Source organism: Mauremys reevesii, linkage group 1 (genome assembly GCF_016161935.1).
Source record: "Mauremys reevesii isolate NIE-2019 linkage group 1, ASM1616193v1, whole genome shotgun sequence".
Classification (NCBI taxonomy): Eukaryota; Metazoa; Chordata; order Testudines; family Geoemydidae; genus Mauremys; species Mauremys reevesii.
Genome location: NC_052623.1, coordinates 344,914,673 through 344,937,630, shown reverse-complemented (window position 1 = coordinate 344,937,630; position 22,958 = coordinate 344,914,673). Strand labels below are relative to the sequence as shown.

Genomic DNA, 22,958 nt, shown 5'->3' with positions numbered 1-22,958 from the left:
TATTTTGATATCTTCTGATGAAGATTGTCAAAATCTGGGCAAAAGTGTGTAATAATGCTAAAGAACTATAGTGAGGGGCAGATTCATAATGCTTAGAGAAACAGATTGCATGCTATCTCTCTAAAATTTCCCATCTCCAGTTAGATAGGGTACTCTTCACTGTTCCTTAACTGTTGTATGACAGTTTCTGCATTTCACCCAGAGGTGGCTGCACTGGAGGTATACACAATTTTATGTATACAGTAGTCTGAATTAGTTCATGATGATGATAAAGTGCTTCGAGATTTCTTGGGATGAGAGAGGCTACAGTAAACATAATAGTTTACATAATATAAGTCAATATAACAGTGGGTGTCTCCCTTAGTCCTTTCTTCTGCCTGCGATGCTGTAGTCCAGGGCCTATGAAATCCCTATCAATTTCCTCACAGTAAACACTAAACTATGAAATTACTGAATGACTCAAGCAGGAAACACCGGCTGAGTAGCAGGGAGACACCTATTTATACATAATTATCTTGATAATCAACTTGCATAGGAAATGGGGGGGGGGGGTGAAATGAAAGCTGAATCTCACTTGGTTAAAATACAATTTTTATCTTCTCCAGTCTCCCAGAATCAAAATACAACTTTTTCAGAAATTGTGTTTAGTGTGGTTGGCCTCTTTAAATTTCTATAACCAGAAGGGTTCTCAGACAAACCAAAACAAAAAACAAAAAAAAAACCTAATTTTCACTAGTGAATTCTTAGATAATCTATTATTTAAAGTTAAAAGTATTATTAAAAAAATTATCAATCTACATTACAAATGACACCTTAAGACTGAATGTTTATAAAATATTAATTTACTTTTGACTGTGTTATTCGTCACTTCTTACAGTTTTCTCAACTTGCAAATACAAACAACTAATCAGTTTCATTTTCAGATCCTCATAATCTAGCACAATTCAGCAATGCTTATATTATAAGCAATGCAAGAGAATATATAATTGTTAATAAAACCTGTTTCCTTTTGATCGTTAAACCCCAGATATATGGCCAGTAGAAATGTGTTTGCAAATGTAGGTTTTTGGCCAATTTTGCCCTGACAGTATTCCTTTAGATTAAAAAAGTATGTTATGTGCAATGCTCAAGATTCTACTGTAATGTTAAAATGAAAATATTTAATTGTTCAATATTTCCTCATAGTGAGGTTATTTTCGTTTTTAAATTCCTCTGCTTCCCGTTTGTTTTAATCTAACGTTGACTGAAGAGGGATGCCTAAACCGTCACATTACAAAAAAAAGTGTGACATTACACCAATGAAGTCACTTGCCTTGAACTTAGCATGCAGGACACACACAGCATTCCATGGAGATAATTCAGTTCAATACTTTAAAACACGGAAGTCAAATCAATGAGAGTAAAAGATCTAATCAGCTGGAGTAGCAGTACATACCCCCACCAAACTAAAACGCTAAGGCTGTAAAGGCCACCTGTGAAAATGACCACCAGCGACTCGTATCTTATTTTTTCAAAGGTCGAAATAGAGAGGTCTGGTTTTTCCCCCGACATAAATCCAAGTATTTTCTTAACCATCCCTTTTAAAACACCCTCTTCTTTTCGCAAAGCAAACACCCACTGAGCGAACAAGTTACATGCCAGGAATTCTTCCTTACCCATGTACAATTAATTAGCTGCGTTGATTTTTTTTAAAGCAACCTCTTTTAGGTTTTTCTTTGAAATACGTGTATGTACGCAATCAACAGGAAAAAAAAACCCCACACAGGAGTTGAATACCGAAAGGGTTTTCTGTTCCCCAAGTACCATTATTTTGATAATTTCCTGACTCGCTTTTTTTGGTTGACTGGGTTTACAAGGAAATTGCGATCCAACTTTATTTTGGATAACATCTGCCCTGAAAACCATGCCCTCGCTGGGGAAGAGGGTTTTCAAAACAAATCCAAGGAGTTAAATCATAAACAAGAGAAGGCAGAAAGCCACCGAGGGAGGCAGAGGGAAGGGAGAAGCACACATTTCATAACATCCTGCTCTTCTCCTTTGATACACGTTGAGCCGAAAGTCCTTTCGAGAGACAAATAAGCAAAAAGTCACACACCAAGCCACCCCCCCAGCCGCCCCACTTTACCTTGGTTGATCAGTTTAAAGCTTTGGGATTTCCTGCTCCTCTTCCTCTCAGTAAACTCCATGGTGTGGGCAGGAGGAGGAAGAAAGGAAGGAGAAAGGGGATGGCACAGAGCGAGTTGGAGGCTGAGCAGCCACCCAGCCGCAGGACCAAGGTCCGTCCCTTTAATCAGCAAAAATAAACCGGGGCTGGGAGATTTCAGTTCCAACTGCGGATCGGCGGCGATCTGGGACAAGTTGGCTCCGGGCTCCCTCCTTCCCCCCGGATCCAACCCCAAACTTTGCGGGGGGCTGCTCGCCCGGCGCGGGGGAAGCCCTCGCTGTGTGCGGGGAGCCGGCCGGGCCGCCTCCGGGGAGCCGCCGCCACCGCCGCCAAGGGAAGCGCTCCGCGGCTGGCGTGTGTCGCTACCTCAGCGGCGCCTGGGACCCCGCTGCCACCTGCTGGGGGAAGCCTGCGCGCACCACAGCGCGCCCCGTGGTGGCTGAGGGAGCCCGGCCCGCAGGCCGCCACCCCGAGGCCGGCCCGCAGCCCCACGCCACGCCGAGGCGGCGGCGGCGGCAGCGGGCCCCGAGGGAGCAGGGAGGGGGAGGAGCGGGAGAGCGGTTTCAGCCTCATGATCGTGAAGGAAGAGGACAGCGGGGTGATTCTGCGCCTCCCCCTCTTCTGCCGGCCCGGGGGAGGGGGTGGATCGGGGTCTGGTTATGGCAGGGGGAGGGGAACGCAGGGGCGGCGCCATTTTGTGCCCCCCCCCCCCTCAGTCCCCAGTGCAGTCCCCTCACGCGCACGGGCTGGCTCCCGCTACTGCCTCCTAGAGCCGCGGGTGCTCCCCGGCTGAGGCATGGGCTGCGGGCCCGACAGGGCGCTGGGGGGAGCCAGCGCCTCTGTTCATCCCGAACTGGGTGACAGCGGGGCAGGCTGGTGGCATTGCCCCCAGTTCCCAGGGGCTGCATCTCCCCAGCCGGGCCTGGAGCCAGCCAGGGCTAGTGTCTCTCCACTGCAGGGGGTGCTGCTTGCTGTGCACACATGGAGCCAAATCCCACCCTCCTGCCATGCAAACTTCGCTGGGGAGAGGGGAAGCGATGGCCTGCCGCGGAGCTCCCAAGGGGGTTGGGCCCAGAGAGGAAGAGGCAGACTCTGCTCTCAAGCAGCCTTCACTGGGGGTCAGATCCTGCCTGAGGCTGCCTCCCACCAGCAGCTCTCTCCCCCCATGCCCGGGGCTCTGCTCAAGGAAGGATTTGTCATGTAAGCAAAGGTCAGGCCCTGGGTCAGACAAAGGCAGCACCTTTCCAGACTAGCAGAATACTTGACACCGGGCTTCAGTTAAAAGCAAAGAAAAAAGATGGATGATTCTGCCTGGTTTTCCTTTAGGCCTGGTCTGCACGCAGTGTTTGTACCAGAACAACTGTTTCGGTTAGGGGTGGAATTTTTAACCAGAATATTTATACTGCTACCAGTCCTAGTGTGGATACAACTATGCCAGTATAGAGGTGCCTTATGCTGGCATAGCTGGATCCACCCTGGGGGTTAAACCACTTAAGTGCATTAGGCCTGGTTTACACTACAGGGTTAAGATGACATAAGCTGCCTTGCATCAAACTAGCTGTGGAAATGTTCTTCACTTAAATTTGGCTTCTGCTGATGTAAATGCCTCTCCACCCATTTTTCAGAGGGATATCCGTGTTAGTCGGTATCCACAAAAACAACAAGGAGTCATGTCACACTTTAAAGACTAACATTTATTTGGGCATAAGCTTTCGTGGGTAAAACCCCCACTTCTTCAGGTTAATGGAGTGAAAATTACAGATGCAGGCATAAATATACTGACACATGAAGAGAAGGGAGTTACCTTATAAGTGGAGATCCACTTCCTGGACAATACAGTGCAAATAAATAATGGTCACATAAACAGCACCCTATACCGGAAACCTACTGATCACTATACTTACCTGCATGCCTCCAGCTTCCATCCAGGACACCACACGATCCTTTGTCTACAGCCAAGCCCTTAGATACAACCAACTTGCTCCAATCCCTCAGACAGAGACAAACACCTACAAGATCTTTATCAAGCATTCTTAAAACTACAATACCCACCTGGAGAAATGAGGAAACAGATTGACAGAGTGAGATGGGTACTCAGAAGTCACCTACTACAGAACAGGCCCAACAAGGAAAATAACAGAACACCACCGGCCATCACGTACAGCCCCCAGTTAAAACCTCTCCAGCACATCATCAACGGTCTACAACCTATCCTGGAAAACGATCCCTCACTCTCACAGACCTTTAGAGGCAGGCCAGTCCTCGCTTACAGACAGCCCCCCAACCTGAAGCAAATACCAGCAACTACACACCACACCACAGAAACACTAACCCAGGAACCAATCCCTGTAACAAACCTTGTTGCCTACTCTGTCCCCATATCTACTCTAGCAACACCATCAGAGGAGCCAACCACATGAGGCACTCCATCAGGGGCTCATTCACCTGCACATCTACTAATGTGATATATGCCATCATGTGCCAGCAATGCCCCTCTGCCATGTACATTGGTCAAACCAGACAGTCTCTATGTAAAAGAATAAAGGGACACAAATCAGACATCAGGAATGGTAACATAGAAAAGCCAGAAGGAGAACACTTCAATCTCCCTGGACATTCTATAATAAATTTAAAAATAGCCATGCTTCAACAAAAAAACTTCAAAAACAGACTTCAAAGAGAAACTGCAGAGCTACAATTCATTTGCAGATTTAACACCATTAATTTGGGCTTGGATAGGGACTGGGAGTGGCTAGCTCATCACAAAACCAATTTTCTCTCTCTTGGTATTGACACTCCTCATCAATTATTGAGAGTGGACCATATCCACCCTGATTGAATTGGCCCTGTCAACACTGTTTCTCTGCCTGTAAGGTAACTCCCATCTCTTCATGTGCCAGTATATTTATGCCTGTATCTGTAATTTTCACTCCATGCATCTGAAGAAGTGGAGTGTTTTACCCACGAAAGCTTATGCCCAAATAAATCTGTTAGTCTTTAAGGTGCCACCGGACTCCTCGTTGTTTTTACACCCATTTAGTAACAGCACCTTCCGAAGCGGCGTACAGACACAGTTGATTTGTCACAGAGTCACCTGGGCGATGCTCTGGAACTACTCCCTACGAAGCCAGTCAGGACTCTGGGGGAGCATGCCTCCTCTCTCTGAGCATACTGTCTCCAGGGCAAGAAGTTTACATAACTTCAACCTTCCTGGGTCTGACCTCGGAGCATTCAGCATCCCCTTCCACACCGTGCGTTTCCCGCAGCGAGTCCGCCTGGGCGGGCCTCCTGGGGAAGGCAGATGGCCCTGCACCTCAACTCTGCAGTCAGCAGTGACTCTCAGCCAGTCAGTAAAACAGAAGGTCTATTAGTCAACAGGAACACAGCGTAGGGTAGAACTTGTTAGCACAGAAATCAGTGACTTTCAGCCAAGTCTATCTTGAGGGGAATGGAGCCCAGAGCCAGGGCTCTGGCCCTCCTCCTGTGCCCCAAGCCAGCCGAGACTGACTTACTTCAGCTGCCTGGCCCCAGCCCTGCCCGTTGCTCCTCCTCAGCCTTTGTCTCTCTTCCTGGGCCAGAGTCACCCGGTCGCATTCCCCTCCTGGATCTCAGGTTATGAAGGGGCAGCTATAGCATCTATGCAGGCAGCTGGAGCAGCCTCCGCAAAAGTCACACACACCATTCATGCAAAACAGTAAGACTCACATAGGCTCACATACAACATAACAAGGGAAAATCCCTACTTCGTCACATGATGTAATTATGTCAACACGTTGCTTATGATGACTGTTACTGGCTTTCAAGAGCCATCCCACAATGCCCCACACTGATAGTACAATCGATACAAACATTCTTGGTGAGGACACGACACAAGGAGCCAAGTATGCACACACACAAGTGATTTAGTATCTGCAGTGGCTGTATGCCTCCTTGTGAGGTGAACATAATTTTGTACTGTAGATGTGACCTTACAGAGACAAGGTGGGTGAGGTAGTATCATTTATTGGACCAACCTCTGATGGAGAGAGACAAGCTTTTGAGCTTACACAGAGCTCTTCTTCAGGAGAGAAGCTCTGCTTTGGTCTACAGTAAAAACTTACATTGATATAACTACATCGTTCAGCAGTGTGGAAAATCCACACCCTTGAGCGACACAGTTATACCAACCTAACTCCCAGTGCAGACAGCATTATGTTGATGGGAGGGCTTCTCCTTTCGACATAGGTACCGCCTCTAAGGGAGGTGGAGTACTTACACCGATGGGAGAAACTGTCCTATTGGCATAAGTAATGTCTTCATTATGCGCTACAGCCCTCTGTGTAAGTTCGAAACTTGCCTTTTGCCAACAGAAGTTGATCCAATAAAAGATACTACCTTGTCTGTGTATAGACAAACCCCATTTCTGCGTTTGCTGAAATTTAAAACTAAAAGCTAAATGCTCATTTTATCATATTTTTACAATGTGCATGTTTAAATTACCTGTCAGAATAATATCAAATTTTGGGGGGATGCAAACTAAGATCAAAAAGAGTTTTGCACAAGCCTTTGTGAATTAAGGCTGACAAATTTAATGCAGCTTAGTTTAACATGAATACCCAAAGTAAGAGAAAGATAGAGTCTTCTCCTGTGAAGGAACGTGTCTTGGCTGGATAACCATACTCAGAGAGTAGTTATTAAGGGTTCCCAATCCTGCTGGAAAGGTATAACAAGTGGGGTTCCGCAGGGGTCTGTTTTGGGACCAGCTCTGTTCAATATCTTCATCAACAACTTAGATATTGGCATAGAAAGTTCGCTTATTAAGTTTGCAGATGATACCAAACTGGGAAGGGATTGCAACTGCTTTGGAGGATAGGGTCAACATTCAAAATGATCTGGACAAATTGGAGAAATGGTCTGAGCTAAACAGGATGAAGTTTAATAAAGACAAATGCAAAGTGCTCCACTTTGGAAGGAACAATCAGTTGCACACATACAGAATGGGAAGAGACTGTCTAGGAAGGAGTACGGCAGAAAGGGATCTAGGGGTTATAGTGGACCACAAGCTAAATATGAGTCAACAGTGTGATGCTGTTGCAAAAAAAGCAAACCTGATTCTGGGATGCATTAACAGGTGTGTTGTGAGCAAGACACAAGAAGTCATTCTTCCGCTCTACTCTGCGCTGGTTAGGCCTCAACTGGAGTACTGTGTTCAATTCTGGGCACCACATTTCAGGAAAGATGTGGAAAAATTGGAGAGGATCCAGAGAAGAGCAACAAGAATGATTAAAAGGTCTAGAGAACATGACCTATGATGGAAGGCTGAAAGAATTGGGTTTGTTTAGTCTGGAAAAGAGAAGACTGAGAGGGGACATGATAGCCATTTTCAGGTATCTAAAAGGGTGTCATAAGGAGGAGGGAGAAAACTTGTTCATCTTGGCCTCTAAGGATAGAACAAGAAGCAATGGGCTTAAACTGCAGCAAATGAGGTTTAGGTTGGACATTAGGAAAAAGTTCCTAACTGTCAGGGTGGTTAAACACTGGAATAAATTGCCTAGGGAGGTTGTGGAATCTCCATCTCTGGAGATATTTAAGAGTAGGTTAGATAAATGTCTATCAGGGATGGTCTAGACAGTATTTGGTTCTGCCATGAGGGCAGGGGACTGGACTCTATGACCTCTCGAGGTCCCTTCCAGTCCCAGAATCTATGAATCTATAGCTGGCAATCTGTGTAATGAATTACAGGAGGCCCAGTTTAATATTTACATGACTGACAGGTGAAATGAATGCTTTAATTTGTTCACCACTTGACACCTTCACACATTGCTATTTTACATCTCATGCCGTCTGCTAAAGTAGAAGGGCTAAACTCTTCCCTGGTGTAACTTCTTTGCAGTCAATATGTTAGGGGTACATTTAGGACAAGTGTATTATTTGCAGAGAACAGCCTGGACACACAATCCCGGACCCAGAGACTCCCAAACTCTGGGGAAGGGCAGATCAGAATCTTGTGGGTCAGACCCATCCCCAGTCACTTGGTGAAATGACAACTAAAGGGGCACACGATAACTTGCCTACAAGTAGGGTTGCCACCTTTCTAATTGCTGGTAACCAGACCCCCAAGGCCGTGCCCCTTCCCCGTCTCTTTCCCCAAGGCCCTGCCCCTGTTGCTCGCTCCTTTCCTCTCCCCCATTGCTTGCCTCCATCATCTCCCCACTCCTAGCTCTGCTCCGGGGCTGGGACGGGATCTGCTGCAGCCTAACGAGGCTGCCTGCAGGTAGGAGGTGGCCTCGACTGAGCAGGGTCTGGCATGGGTTAATGACCCGACACCTCCCACTGCCCTGTGGTAACTAGGCTTTTGTTATCTGATCAGTACATCTGACCAGACACCGCCAGGTCCCATTTTTTACCGGACTTTCCGGTTGAAAACCGGGCACCTGGCAAATCTAAATGGTACCCAGACTCAGAAGCCAAAAAACAGACTGTCCAGGTAAAAGCCGGACGGGTGGCAACCCTACCTACTTGAAGAAAACAGTATCCCTGCTCCCATCAATATCCATAGGAAAATTCCTATTGATTTCAGTGGTACAGATCAAACCCATATTTAAGAGTAATGATCTGAAATGAATAAAAGAAAAACAGCCTGAATATTACCATTATTATTTTTTATTACAGTTGTGCCCAGAGACTCCAATCAGGTTCCTGTTGTGGTAGGTGATGTACAAACACAAAGTAAAAGACACTCCCAGGCTCAAATCACAATATCAGGAAATATGCCTAATGGTGAGATTTAATTCTAGAATATTGGACTCCTAAGGGAAGTGATGGTAACCTTATAGTTTGGGCAGGAGTGTCATTTTATATTACATTGCTATGGGGACAATCCCAAAAGGCAATCAGTATGCTACTTTGGGAAATTTTCTAAACGTCAATGATAGACTTTGTCAGAGAAAGTTGGACTTAAATACTGTCTTAAATCCTACATCATATTTTGGGTGTGGATGCTGAAGCAGTGGTGGTTGATGTTGTATACCGTGTGCTAAATTAAATAGGCCAAAGTAATACCCACTGGAACTTCACTGAAGTCAGGTCTACAGTGCAGTACCTTAATTTTGTTTGCAAAAATCAGGTTAACTTTTTAATAATTACTGCTGATTCTATTCTGCTAACCTGACAAAAGATTTAAAATATTTGGGACTGCTATGATTAGCACTCATCTTTAATGAGGACAATAGAGGAATTTTATGAGTTCCTCATTTACTGCTAATCTAATCACATGGTAGGATCCTGCAGTGGACCAAGTGATATGCCGTAGGCCAAAGAGATCTTTTCTAGTATTTCTATGTTCTATATCTTGTATTGTTCATTTCTGTGAAGCATTTGCGGATACACTTTGTGAAAGAGATACACAAGATAAAATTGTATTGATGGCTGTCTTCCCTTTTTGTTCTTTCCCTTTGTTATATTTTTTTCCTTGAAGGGACACTGTCAATTTGAAATTTTCTGTCTGAAAATTGTGTAAACACTAGTTACAAATAACACCTAAAGTTATTGTCACAGAAAGTTATCATAAAATGATTTCATTTTTCAGTTTGTTGTAGGGTTGCCAACTCTGATTGAAGCTATTTCAGGAGATATTTTCCCCCAACATGATGTAATGTCACTTTCTTAAAATATCCTATTAAAATCTCCCAGATTGCTTTCAGTAGTCACCGGGAGAGCAATGCTGATTCTGGGAGACTCTAGGCCAATCCTGGAGGGTTGGCAACCCTAGTTTGTTGCCTTTGTGCATATGACAGAACTTAGGGTACAGTCAGTTTCACTCTTTCCCCTGTATAGTGAGAGCCTGATCCTGCAAACATAAACACCATACATGTGAATTTACTCATGTAAGTAGTCCCACTGACTTCACCTAGATAAGCATTTACTGACTCATACACTTAGGCCCTGATTCTGCAATCAGTGCTGCATGGAAATGAATCAGAAATTAGAAAATTGGACAGCCCTTTTGATCAAAGTCCTTTAGTTATTTATAGAACAGATATGACACGGGTAGCTACTGAGCACTTGTCCTTCCTACACTGACAATGTGCCTCAGCCATGACCTGATGGGACCTCCTTGAGAGATCACAGGGTAGTTTGTTCTCCATGTGTTCCTGGGCCTATGGGTTGGGACTGCATTGGTATTTTTATGCTCTGGACCACTAGGCCTCATCTACACTTAGAATGTATGTTGAAATAGCTATGGCGCACAGGTTGTGAAAAATCCACACCCTGGAGCGCTGTAGCTATGCCATCCTAACCCCAGTGTAGACACAGCTAGCTCGACAGAAGAATGCTTCTGTTGACCTAGCTACCATCGTTCAGGGAGGTGGTTTTACCTACATTGATGGAAAAACCCCTTCTGTTGCTGGCCTAGTTATGGACTCAGACCATCAGCTCATTTGTCACAGGCCACCATCAGATTATTCTAACTAGAGACCTACAGATAAAAGTCTTCTTTATTCTGTTACCATGGCTGCCATGTTCTTCCCTACATACTCAGTACCTGCTCTTCTGTGGTGGGCAAGTGACTGTAATAAAGGGAACTGGATCAAAGGGGCAGAAAGCTTTTAATTTCACCTTTTAATTCATCTTAAATCTCAGGGCTGTATGAATATTACATTTTAAGAAACTATTGTTCCTCTTTGGTGGAAACATGGGAGTATTATTTATCCAGTTCTAGTCAGGGTTTATTTGAGAATGTTTTATTTCAAAATAACACTTGAAATTTGTATATATTCACAAATAGTCAAAATTATTTGCTCAGTTAAAATATTCATTGAATAATTTGTTTTTTTAAAAGGTCATTAAATTAAAATAAAGCCAAGGACATATCTCACAACAAGCTCCATGTGGAGGCAGGATCAGTGCCTAAATTGATCTGTTCTATCCCTGACCCAGTCTCTCTCCTTCCTAGTTATTATGGTCTGAGTTACTCTGCCTTCAAAACCAATTTCCTGAATCAATACCGGTCCTTCCGGGTCTGTTGAATCTTATGTCTGCACGCATGTGCCTGCACACACTCTCTCTCTCTCTCTTTCTCACTCCTGCAAATAGGGATAATGATACAGGTCTCCTTTGAGGACTTTGAGATCAACCAATAAAAAGAGCTGTATAAGAGCTAGGTATTATTACTGCAGTACTAAATAATAATGCTTTCTACATCAGGATGTTCTAGACACTCAGTGCTTCTTTGCTCCAAGGCTTATCCTAAAAACAGGCATGTTCAGCTATTTAAAATATTTAGCTGTGTGCAAACAATTATTATGAAGGCAGGATAGCTCAGGGCAAACAGGAGGAAAGGAGAGTGATGGTACAGGAGTACTATGTTCCCTTAGCCATTTAATTTAAAAATTGTACATTTAAAAAAGCCTTGACTTACAAATCTCCAGGCAGTTCAAAGTATTACATTCACATGTGTAAAGGAATCTGCCAGGCTTGTGCAAGCAGAAGTGGCTGTCAGTTGCAATATTAATATTACTTTTCTTGGAGATGGGAAAAGTTCACTGTGAAATGAAAGCCCAAGAGACAGCTGAAGAGGCTGATGAGAGCATCAGGAGTTGCATATAGGTCACTGGTTAGTGGGCTAGCAATTCAATTTCAGCTATTTGTTTTTAGTTGAATGTATTCGATTATTTATAAGCTGTGGTAACAATTTCTCCCTGAAGGTTTCCACTTTTCTAGACACGTTCAGGCAGTCCTGTTTTTAATCTGTTCTCTTGCTAATAGGACACACCCATGCTATGTTTACTCCTCAGGGAGTTCTGCACCAAAAAAATAAAAATTCTACACACAATATTTTAAAATTCTGCATATTTTATTTGTCAAAATAACACACAATGTAATCATGTCAGTCCCATGCGGCTGGGCTGCCATTATTTTTTCATGCAGAAATCCCAAATTCTGCATGAAAAAACATTCTACAGAAAACATTCATTCTGTGCAAATTCTGCATTGTGCAGTGGCACAGAATTCCAGCAGGGATATATCTTGTCTCTCTCATTGCAGAGCATCCCTTACATAGAGCCTGAATGTTAAAACAGCTGGAGATTGGGCCACTGCGGATATGGACATCTGGATGCCATGAAGAAATGCTTCTGAAATTTGTGGTAACCTGTTTTGTGGTCCTCCACAATTTCTTCCTGAAACACTCTTACAACAGTACTTGAAATCTTACTCTTCCACTGCTCTTATTCTCTTTTTTCATTTGAGAGAGTATTTTGAAAATTGCTCCTTGTCTTCTTCATTCCCTGAGTTGTTCTCATATAACTAATATTACAAAATAAAAAAAACCCAAACCACCCAGTCAAAATTATTTGCTCAGTTAAAATATTCATTGAATAATTTGTTTTTTTAAAAGGGGTTGTATTACGTCTTACAACTTTTTGCTAGCCAACATCTTCTCTTTTCCTCAGTGAGACCTCTTGAGAAGAGCCATGAAAAGACAACTGACAAGCCTGTGTCATTCCCAGCTGCCCTTCAGCCTTCTGAGCTAATATTCCACCTGTTCTCATCTGAAAGGGGCATTTCCCAAAACATTCAGTTGCTGTTTTAACAGCAGTACATTGTGTAACCTGTTCTCTCGCTGCAGTCCCTTCAGCTTCCATTCCTCAAACACAGTCACAAGAATACACCCATAGTAGTAGTCAATCACTGCAGCTACACCCAGAAAAAATATCCGTAATCAGCTGCAGGCCCAATGGCACTTAGCAACACTAGCCACTCCAGCTCCATCGGGTTCTAGGGAGCTGTACAATGAACCTCCTCCCAGCCCCTAACAGCCAGCCTCATGTAAGTCCTGACTGAGGCTAGTAATGGAGACATTACTTCATACTTCATAAGCTAAAATCATGAAAAGTTGCTACAGCACCTGCTCAGAAGCTGTATTTCCTCAAATGTTGTTTAAAATTCAGACAACTGAAATTCTTTAGGTCACACTAGGAAATAACAGCCTGCTTTTCAGTTCTGAAAATTAAAGCATTTTTGTCCCAGGGAGAATGTGCCCCCCCCCGCCTCATTTCAAAAATAGATTATGTGAATTTCATACCTGTGGGAGATTGACAGCCCTGGAGACCAATGTACTTATTCATCAAGAGGATTTATGCAGCAGCAGTTTAAACTTCCTTGAACCTACAAACCACTAATATAGCTCTCTCTTGATGTAGAAAAGCTGCCTCTAGGAATGAAAGGATAGTTCAAGTCTCCATGACCCATTCATCTTTGACCCCTCTGCCGCAGCAGATGATAGTGTTAATGGGGGTGAGTTTTTTGGGTGACATGGACAGATTCAATGGAAATTAACTGACAAAAAACAAACCTGAAAAAGAGCTCTGTATAAGCTCAAAAGCTTGTCTCTTTCACTGAGAAAAGTTGGTCCAATAAAAAACAAAATACCTCACCTATGTTGTCTCTCTAAAAACTAGGTAGCAATCATTGGGAAACAACTTTCAATAATTACCATCCTGGGCTGCATTTGAATGGATGATGTCGGAATTAAAGGTACAATATCCCCTTTAAAACCACTGAGCCATTCATCTTCAAAGACCATTCCAAAAAATCAAGCTGTAATCACTAGAAGTGCTTTCATAAGGTTTTCTACAGTTTCATTGGAAAATATTTGGCATTTGGGTTACTGTAATCGACAGTGTATTCAACTATAATTTAAGTCAACTTAAAAAAAATCCTAAAAATCAGGGTTTACACTCACAGGCTCCCTGAACGTGTCATCTTTCTCTCTTACCCCCCTCCCCAGATCTGTAGTTCTACTAGTTTTTAAAAAAATATATACATTCATTTTTTATTCTTGGAGACCAGTCTGCATTTTCATTGATCAGCCCTTATCTGCCACAGCATCTTTCCTTGAAAGAGTTTCTATCAATAACGACAGCACCATGCTCCTGTTGCACTGAATGGTCACTGCTGGAAGCTATGCCTCCAGCTGTCACTGACACAACATATCACCAGCAAAGCATGGAAACTTCATTGCCTGCAGATGCCCCACTTTGGGCTGTGTACTTGTTATATCACAACCAGGGCTGGGCGGGGTCAATAGTTGTAGGCTGGAAGCCAAGCTGTGAGGCTGACTCATGCAGGAATTTCTTACATGTTTTGGTTACATTTGTGCAGTATTGTCTGTAATTATGTTTTCCCTTGAATTTCTTGTCTTGTGTATGTGTCAGGGGGATAATATTTGTATTGTAACTGTTCAGCGTATAAATGGACTGGTATCTATGTGTATTCTAGCAATAACTTGATTTGCCTGGTGCTACTGAAGCAGTAGAAACAATAAATGTATTGGGGCCAGGAAGCCAGAGCTAACATCCACTTTCTTGCAAGAAGTTCTGTGTGCTTTCTTATGATCACAGGTGGTCAGGGCCTCCATTTTACTTCTCAATCAAAAGAAAGCACACTGTCCCCTGACATACTGGAGTACTGATTCAATAGGGACTCAGATGACAAGGGTGCCACTAATTGAATCACCAATACCATTTCCTAAAGCAACCAGGTTTTACTTAGAGATCTCCTGTCCCTCCTAAGTAACATGCATCTGAAGAAGTAGGTTTTTTACCCATGAAAGCTTATGCCCAGATAAATCTGTTAGTCTTTATGGTGTCACCGGACTCCTCATTGTTTCCAAGTAATAGTAATACTTAGCGCTTCATATATTTAGAACACTTTACAGACATTAACGAGTCATCACAACACTCCTGTAAGTTTGGTAGGTGTTACGTCTTTGTGATGTTACCTAGCACACAGTTTTTCTGGACCAATGAACATCTGTGTCCCCTCAGTTGTCCCACCACTTTTGCCTTTTACACTCCTTTGTTGTTGGAGTTACCACTCCTGGTCTCCTCACACAGCTTCCAGCATGTAAGTATAACTCCCAGTTATAGTATATGAATGCCATGGCCAGCCACTCTTCAATCACTCTGCAGATGTATTCAAGTCAGCAAAGCCTGATGAAATACATCCTAGTCATGGGCAGCCAGCATAATAGACCAGGGAAGGCTTAGTCTGCCCTGGCGCTGCTGCCCACCTGCTGCAGAACAGTTGGGCTGCAGTGGCCACGCCCCATCCCTTCCTCGAGACCCCCACTGCCTGCTGCTGCTGCCTGCCTGCCTGCCATGTCCTCCTCGGTGTGGAGAGGAATATGCAACAGTCTTTGCCCCTGAGTTATGATTCCCACACAGTTCACTCCAACTCACTGGTTTAGATAAAGCAAAAACAAGTTTATTAACGACAAAAGATATAGCAAACAGATCAAAGCAGCTTACCTAGCAAATAAACTAAAAATGCAAACTAAGCTTAATATACTAAATAGATTAGTTACAAATAGGCAGATTCTCACCCTAAGAGCTGATACAAGCAGGCTGCAGATTCTTAAGGGGCAAGCGGCACTTGCTTTACAGCTTGGAATCCCCGGGTATTTCATTCACAGGCTAGAAATCCCTTTAGCCTGGGCCCAGCACTTCCGCCAATTCAGTCTTTGTTCCTCAGGTGTTTCCAGGAGTCTTCTTGGGTGGGGAGTGAAGAACACCAGATGATGTCACTCCCTGCCTTATACAGCTTTTGCATATGGTGGGAACCCTTTGTTTCAACGCTTGGTTCCCAGACCAGTCTGTGGAAAAATACTGGCATCCCAAGATGGAGTCCAGCATCATGTGGTCTGATCACATGTCCTTGTAGAGTCATAGCAGCCATTACTCAGAGGTTGTGTGTAGCGTTCTCAGGAAGGCTCCCCAGGTGGGAGATAAGCTTCTCTTAAGGCCTATTGTTTTCTCCTCGTGGCCCATTGCCCTGAATAGGCCCTTCCCCACCCACTATCTCGACTGAAAGCATCTTGTCTACGGGGCATTACCCAGGTGTACCTACATTTGAAATACAGATACCTAGTCAATATTCATAACTTCAGACAGACAAACGATGCATGCATACAAATAGGATAATCATATTAAGCAAATCATAACTTTTCCAATGACACCTCACATGACTTATCTTGCATAAAATACATTATAATTATGTCATAATCATATCATAATATCACTGCAAAGAATATGGGGTGCAGTGTCACAGAAACCTGCAATAGAAATGTTTCTTCCTTCTCCCCCAGATATGAAATCTCATCCAAGTAATTATCATAGAATAGGCAAAATTCAATCATTAGCCGGTTACAATGTTTCTGTACATACAAATATTATCCCTTCATCATGGCCCTGCTGCACTTGAATGAGATGTTTATCCCATTGGAAATAGGAGATTCCAGGCTTTTCATTAGACCCCAGCGCTCACTGCTACTCCACTGAACTTCAAATTATAGATATCTTTGATGGATGAGATTATTATGGAGGAAGAGAGTTATTCAAAGCCCTGATATAAGAGCTAATTATTATATCTATCAGCATCACTTGAATCTTGCAGCTGGGGTCAGCTCTAACCAACTGCTCTTCATCCAGGTGCAGATTTCTGACAGATATTGAGAAAGCTGGGAAAAGGTGCCGTTACATATGATGTAAAGGTGATGAGGCTGTGGATGTCACCTGTTTACTGCTATCATTTTCAGTTCTCTTTATAGGCATGAATATTACAGGAGAGGGGACTGAGTTTGAGGGGTCAGCAAGCGAGGGCTTTGGAGGTAAAGGAGCAACCTTGTGGGTTCAGTCTGAGCAGAAGGACCTGAGCCAGTTTAGGGCAAAGAGGTTCAGCAGGCTGAGCACGGATGTACTCCAGTGTTTGTGGCTATCTACCAGAGCAAAGAGTACTGTCTTTTTAATGTGCCCTAGCCCAAAGCCTGGCTGAGAGGGGTCCAGGTTACTGGCAGCTAACAGACAGTGTTGGAGACTGCAGGATTGGGACCATAGTTTGTAAAGCACTTTGGGATTTTAGGGGTTGAGATTTTTGAGACAAAGTCAGGCATCATGACATTTTAGTGGCATACCACAGCATTGCAATGTGTTAATGTTTCTTGACATCACAAAAGTGAAATCAGGATTGCGGATGCGAGACTGTCCTGGGGAAACTGGTATTGTCCTGAAAGTGCCAGGACGAGTGGCGTATGGGGGCCTGATCTCACCAATTGCAGGAAGAGTTCCTCATCTTAGATGGATTTTCAAAACAAGAATATTCTTAAAAAGGGACACCATTAGCTTCAAATCTAGTCAAAACTGTTTTACTAAGGCATAGTCACCTCGCCCACTTTCCATGTTTGTTATACCTCTTTCTATTTGCTTTGTCTATTTGTTTGCCCTGTTTTTACATTGGGAGGTCTTTGGGGAAGGTACCATCCACGCATTCTTTTTGTTTGTCCAGCAGCCAGTACGTTGTGGGTGCTACATTTTACAATTGCAGTTTCCTATGTTTTCTCTCCCTTGCTGCTGTGTGAAAGACCCACACAATTAGGAGAAATTGACTAGCTCAGGCCCTGATCCCAGAACCTGCCCACATGATAGGAGCCCTGTGCCTGTGCAGAACAGCTTGCAGAATCAGGCATAATACGAGTGGGGAGACTCTGAAACTGTCTATGAACAATGTTACATCTGCAGCTCCATATAAGCCAATCATGCCTTTTTCATTTATGAAACTTTAACTGGATGAAGACAACAAGAAAATAAAATCACAAAAACGAATCAAGCTAACATAGTGAGTGAATCCTTATTTACAAGGGCACAACTCATTTTTGAGTTCAGTTTCTGAGTCCAGCTGCAGTTGCCACTACAGGATCCATCAAATGTTCCATACCTTAATGATGTAGTAACTGTTTATGCCTGGGAGAATTCTTCAAAAAAAAAATTAAAAATTCTGCACACAATATTTTAAAATTCTGCAAATTTTATTTGTCAAAATAAAAACAAAATAATCATGCCAATTTCAATTATATTGATAATTTATTTCAAAATACCAGTCAGGAAGTATGCCTGTAACAATACTGACAACAAAAAAGATTACACCGGGAGTAGAGTTAAAGAAACCCGTGCCCCCATGGATCCTCACTGCAGGATCAAGGTATAAGTTACTCTAAAGCAGTGGTTCCCAAACTTTAACAACCCATGATGTCACTATCGGGGAGGGGACGCAGTGCACTCGTGGAGGGAGAAGGAGGCGAGGAGAGGGGAGCTTGGCTGCCGGTGGGTGCGGAGCACCTGCTAATTTTTCCCCATGGGTGCTCCAGCCCCAGAAGACCCACGGAGTCATCACCTATGGTTGAAAGAATGCATTAGCTTAGTGGGGTCGATCCCTGGTCTCTTCCCAGGGAGAGGTGAGGTCAGTATTTTCCCCAGAAATTGAAATGCGGGGGTGGGGTGGGGTGATTCAAATGTACAGGGAGGTGAGGGCTGAGGGGTGAGACTGTGAGGGCGAAGGTGGGCTGTATGGCACCATAGTAAAAACTAAAAAAAATTTCATTATTACATTTAAATCATGTTTTAAAATAATCACACAAACTAAAGTTGGCTACTCAAGCCTTCTGTGAAGCACTACATCTACATCCTTCTTGGTTTCTTGTTGTAATTTTGCACAATTCTGTTAATGAACTTCTCAAATGCAGTGTATTCATCTTTAGTAGCTTCTCATGTGTCCGGTATGCTGGAAGGGCGTAATGAGTGGGGTCCTGGGGATCAGTTCTGGGTCCGGTTCTATTCAATATCTTCATTAATGAATTAGATAATGGTATAGAGAGTACACTTATAAAATTTGTGGACAATACCAACCTGGGAGGGGTTGCAAGTGCTTTGGAGGATAGCATTAAAATTCAAAATGATCTGGACAAACTGGAGAAATGGTCTGAAGTAAATAGAATGAAATTAAATAAGGACAAATGCAAAGTACTCCACTTAGGAAGGAACAATCAGTTGCACACTTACAAAATGGGAAATGACTGTCTAGGAAGGAGTACTGCGGAAAGGGATCTGGGGGTCATAGTGGACCATAAGCTAAATATGAGTCAACAGTGTAACACCGTTGCAAAAAAAGCGAACATCATTCTGGGATATATTAGCAGGAGTGTTATAAGCAAGACACGAGAAGTCATTCTTCTGCTCTACTCCGCTCTGATTAGGACTCAACTGGAGTATTGTGTCCAGTTCTGGGCATCACATTTCAGGAAAGATGGGGACAAATTGGAGAAAGTCCAGAGAAGAGCAACAAAAATGATTAAAGGTCTAGAAAACAGGACCTATGAGGGAAGATTGAAAAAATTGGGTGTGTTTAGTCTGGAAAAGAGAAGACTGAGAGGGGACATGATAACAGTTTTTAAGTACATAAAAGGTTGTTACAAGGAGAAGGGAGAAAAATTGTTCTTTATAACGTCTGAGGATAGGACAAAAAGCAATGGGCTTAAATGGTAGCAAGGGAGGTTTAGGTTGGACATTAGGAAAAAACTTCCTAATTGTCAGTGTGGTTAAGCACTGGAATAAATTGCCTAGTAAGGTTGTGGAATCTCCATCATTGGAGATTTTTAAGAGCAGGTTACACAAACACCTGTCAGGAATGGTCTACATAATACTTACTCCTGCCATGAGTACAAGGGACTGGACTAGATGACCTCTCGAGGTCCCTTCCAGTCCTGTGATTCTATACTTCTAGTCCTTCAACTGATATACTCATTAGTTCATTCACATGATCAGGCAGGAGGCAATTGTTTTTAGAGCACAAAATTTCTATTCAATGATGAAAAAAAACACTCAACTGTAGCTATTGTGACTGGGAGTAGCAAGAGATGAATTCCTACTTCTTTCATCCCAGGAAACATAGCACCAAGATCGGGTTGAACCACTAGTGATGATAAAGAAGAAGTTGAAGTCAAATCTTCATTCATTCATGGTATGACATTCCACGCATTGTTCAAATTCTCTATTCTGTCCTGATCACATGGCAGCCCCAGTGTTGGTAGTGCCTCACTCCACTCAACTGTGGATGTTTTATAAGACAGGCCTCTGTAAAAGTCATATAGAGTTGAGTAGAATCCAGAAGTCACTGTTGTACATTTGTAAGAATCAAGCCTGTGTACTTTTTCAGCTGGCTTAACAAACACTTCTTGTCCTCTTCACTTAAGGATTCAATATTAGTGCCTTCATTAGTCAACTTCTGAAATACAATCTTTGCTTCTTCCAGTACATTTTCAATTGACATCTCTCTGATTGATCCAATTGTAGCTTCTATCGCTGAACTACTGTTGCAGCAGATGCCTGGATGGCCATTGTTTAATGACCCAAGTAATTTCTTGCCAGGGGATGTGTTAGTGTGTCTGACTGTGAATGCATGTTATTGTGCCAGGGCGGTGAAGGGGGTTAGTGTATCTGCATGTGTGTGTGCCCCAGGGTGTGTCAGTGTGTGTGAATGTGAGTGCATGTGATTATGCCAGGAGATGCATCAGTATGTCTGAGGATGAGTGTGTATGAGTGTTCCAGGGGGTGCACTAGTGTGTCCGAGTATAAGTATGTGAGTGTGTGCAGGAGGTGAATTACTGTATCTGATGGTGAGTGTGCCTGGATATGGTTGATTGTGACAAGGGTGGGATAGTGTTCCAGAGTGTGACAGCAGAGGTGAGTGTGCATAAAATAATCTCGCCGTTCTGCTGTCACAGGTCCAATCACTTCACTAACAGAGATTTTAAAAAAACATGAGGGAGTTTGTAAAGGTCTCATTGACTGCAAGATCCTCCAGCACAAGTCAAAGATATGCTGAAGTGAAACTGGCAAATTAGAACCCTTGTGGATTCAGCTGAAGGATGTGAATCTCAAACACCTCACTCATGTACCAATATTTTTTTACACAGCAGTTGAAAAAGTGACGAATTGTCTCACCACATTCAAAAAAGTTGCATACATGGCTGATGAATGCATGAATGCAAATAAGCGTCAAGTATTAAGTCATTATATATGTTATCTTCATGTCAGTGATAGGCCAATACATGCATTTCTAGATGTTCAGGTTATAGAAGACACATGGGCTGCATCTGTGACAACTCACATCTTAGAAGAATTAAATGCTTGTAAATTGGACCCCAAACAGATGTCTGCTTTTGCATTTGATGGAGCTGCAAACTTCTCTGGAAGATACGGTGGAGTACAAGTTTTGCTCAGAGAAAAGTATAACCCTAATCTCTCCTATACACACTGCAGAGGCCATTTTAACTTCAGTGCCTGGAAAGATAATGGAGCAAATAATTAATCAATCCATTTGCAAACACCTAGGAGATAATAAGTAGATAAGTAACAGTAGCACAGATTTGTCAAGAACAAATCATGTCAAACCAATCTAATGGCTTTCTTTGACAGGGTAACAAGACTTGTGGATAGAGGGGAAGCAGTAGATGTGGTATATCTTAACTTTAGTGAGGCTTTTGATACTGTCCCACATGACCTTTTCTCACACAAACTAGGGAAATACAACCTAGATGGAACTACTATAAGGTGGGTGCATAACTGGTTGGAAAACCATTCCTAGAGAGTAGTTATTCATAGTCAAGCTGGAAGGGCATATCAAGTGGGGTTCCGCAGGGATCAGTTCTGGTTCTGTTCAATATCTTCATCAACAATTTAGCTAATGGCATAGAGAGAACACTTCTGAAGTTTGCAAACGATACCAAGCTGGAAAGGGTTGCAGGTGCTTTGGAGGATAGGATTAAAATTCAAAATGATCTGGACAAACTGGAGAAATGGTCTGAAGTAAATAAGGTGAAATTCAATAAAGATAATGCAAGTAATGCATTTAGAAAGGAATAATCATTTGCATGCATACAAAATGGGAAATGATTGCCTAGGAAGGAGTACTGCAGAAAGGGATATAGGGATCACAGTGGATCACAAGCTAAATATGAGTCAACAGTGTAACACTGTTGTAAAAAAAGCAAACATAATTCTGGGATGTATTAGCAGGAGTGTTGTAAGCACAAGAAGTAATTCTTCCACTCTACTCTGTGCTGTTTAGGCCTCAAATGGAATATTGTGTCCAGTTCTGGGCACCACATTTCAGGGAAGATGTGGACAAACTGGAGAAAGTCCAGAGGAGAGGAACAAAAATTACTGAAGGTCTAAAAAAACAGGAGCTATGAGGAAAGATTGAAATAATTGGGTTTGTTTAGTCTGGAGAAAGGATGACTAAGGAGGGACACGATAACAGTTTTCAAGTACATAAAAAGTTGTTACAAGGAGGAGGCAGAAAAATTATTCACCTTATCCTCTAAGGATAGAAGAAGAAGCAATGAGCTTAAATTGCAACAAGGGAGGTTTAGGTTGGACATCAGAAAAAACTTCCTGTCAGGGTAGTTAAACACTGGAATAAATTGCCTAGGAAGGTTGTGGTATCTCCATCATTGAAGGTTTTTAAGAGCAGGTTAGACAAACACCTCAGTAATGGTCTAGATCAGCGGTTCTCAAATGTTAGGAACCCAGGGACTCTCATTTTGATATAAAAAATGTTCACGGACCCCCAAGTTCCACTCAAGCCCCAAGCCTCACTCCCAATCCTTCCTCCAATGGCCCAGTCCCACCCCACCTCTTCCCATCCCCGCTCCACTGCTGCCCCTCCTCTTCCTAGCCTTTTTCCACCCCCGTCCACAAGTGCACCCTGTCCTCACTCCTCCCCATCCCTCCCTCCCAGCGCCTCCTGCATGCCAGGGAACCAGGAGGGAGGGGGAGGAGTTGAGGGAGAGGTTGATCAGTGGGGCCTGTGGACCCCTAGAGTATCCTCATAGACCCCCAGGGATCCGCAGACCCCAGTTTGAGAAACGCTGGTCTAGACAATACTTAGTTCTGCTATGAGCGCAGGAGACTAGATTAGA

General features: G+C 43.2%; 1 protein-coding gene and 1 long non-coding RNA gene across 4 annotated transcripts in view; one reads left to right on the top strand and one right to left on the bottom strand.

Moving 5' to 3' along the window:
• BEND7 (BEN domain containing 7) overlaps positions 1-13,509 on the bottom strand; it is a 62,026-nt gene extending 48,517 nt beyond the window's left edge. For 2 of the 3 annotated variants that reach the window (XM_039519354.1, XM_039519355.1), the window contains exon 1: positions 2,126-2,848. In XM_039519354.1, the coding sequence (XP_039375288.1) occupies positions 2,126-2,186 (61 nt within the window). In that variant the 5' untranslated portion in view covers positions 2,187-2,848. Of the gene's footprint in view, positions 1-2,125; positions 2,849-13,229 lie in introns of those variants that run through there. The other variant, XM_039519356.1, reaches the window with a different exon arrangement.
• LOC120395190 lies at positions 2,187-12,359 on the top strand. Its single transcript, XR_005592511.1, has 3 exons — positions 2,187-2,276; positions 8,816-8,850; positions 12,191-12,359. It is a non-coding gene; the product is annotated as an uncharacterized LOC120395190 (long non-coding RNA).
• Positions 13,510-22,958: the final 9,449 nt, after the last annotated feature.